Source organism: Acanthisitta chloris, unplaced genomic scaffold, assembly GCF_000695815.1.
Source record: "Acanthisitta chloris isolate BGI_N310 unplaced genomic scaffold, ASM69581v1 scaffold41575, whole genome shotgun sequence".
NCBI lineage: Eukaryota > Metazoa > Chordata > Aves > Passeriformes > Acanthisittidae > Acanthisitta > Acanthisitta chloris.
This window is the reverse complement of record NW_008675004.1, coordinates 10,296-11,334: the sequence shown is the minus strand read 5'-3', so window position 1 is coordinate 11,334 and position 1,039 is coordinate 10,296. Positions and strand designations below refer to the sequence as shown.

Genomic DNA, 1,039 nt, shown 5'->3' with positions numbered 1-1,039 from the left:
AGGAGGGGGTGGGAGAACCAACCTGTCAATGTGGATGTTGGGTAATAAAACCTTGCACAAACCTCTGCCTGCACCTCCCTCCCCTGGGGTTGAGAGGAGCCAGTGGGGCAGCCTGGGAAAGTGTCCTAGGGACAAGAAGCCAGGCTGAGCCTCACAGTGACACTCACCTCCCCATCACCACCAGCCTGGAAGAAAACCAGCACTTCATGCTGGGAGAGATGAGTCCAAACTGACTGAGCCCCCCGGGCAGATGGGATGATGGTTACAGGACACCATGACCCCCACAGAACAGATTTATTGCCAGCTACTGAACACATCATCACCAAAGCAGCTGCCTGAGTCCTGCTCAGGCCCTGCTGCATCCTGTCAGCCTGCTCACAAGTCCGTGGTGGTGAAGGTGGTGTTGATGTATGCTACTTTGGTGGGCTCCTTCAGGTTCAGGGCAGCCACCAGCACTTCCTTGTCAGTGGAGTCTGTCGGCTGCACTTTGACCTGCTGCAGGAGGAGAGTGTGGTCAGAGGGAATGGGGAGAGATGGGGGACAGGGACACTTGTCCATCCCAGGAGCTGAGGGCTGTCAAGGGGGATGCAGAGGAAGGGACACAAGGGGTCCATGAGCAGAGGGGAGATGCATGATGCCATGTCAAGACACCCTGCCCAGTGCTGGCAGTTCTCTGCAGACTCACCTTGACCTCAAAGTTGTCATCCGCAGGTGCATTTACTGTGTTTTCATCCAGGGAATTCATGCTGTGGAGAGTGTAGGGTGGGAGGTAGAAGAGGGCCCAGGCACTGGTGAAGTAGGTGTGCAGGGTGATGGCCCCATGGCCTTCAGGACCTGCCTACAGAGCTCACCTGGTCATAGAGATGGAGTCCTCGTGGAAGCCCAGGTCATGGGAGGGATCGAGCGGACGGTTCAGAATGGGATTGGCCCTGGTCAGGGATGGGTGGCAGGTAAGTGACCTCCCATGGAGCTGTGGGGTCAGCCCAGGGCAGCCGTGTCGCCCAGGCAGGAGGGGTATGACAGCAAGCCCTACAGCCCC

General features: G+C 57.8%; 1 protein-coding gene across 1 annotated transcript in view; it reads right to left on the bottom strand.

Moving 5' to 3' along the window:
• Positions 1–375: 375 nt before the first annotated feature.
• The window catches only part of CDHR2 (cadherin-related family member 2), a gene marked incomplete at its 5' end in the record, with an annotated part of 9,930 nt that continues 9,266 nt past the window's right edge, over positions 376–1,039 (bottom strand). Inside the window, 3 exon segments of the mRNA XM_009075535.1 lie at positions 376–495; positions 686–746; positions 852–936. Of these exon segments, the coding sequence (XP_009073783.1) occupies positions 376–495; positions 686–746; positions 852–936 (266 nt within the window).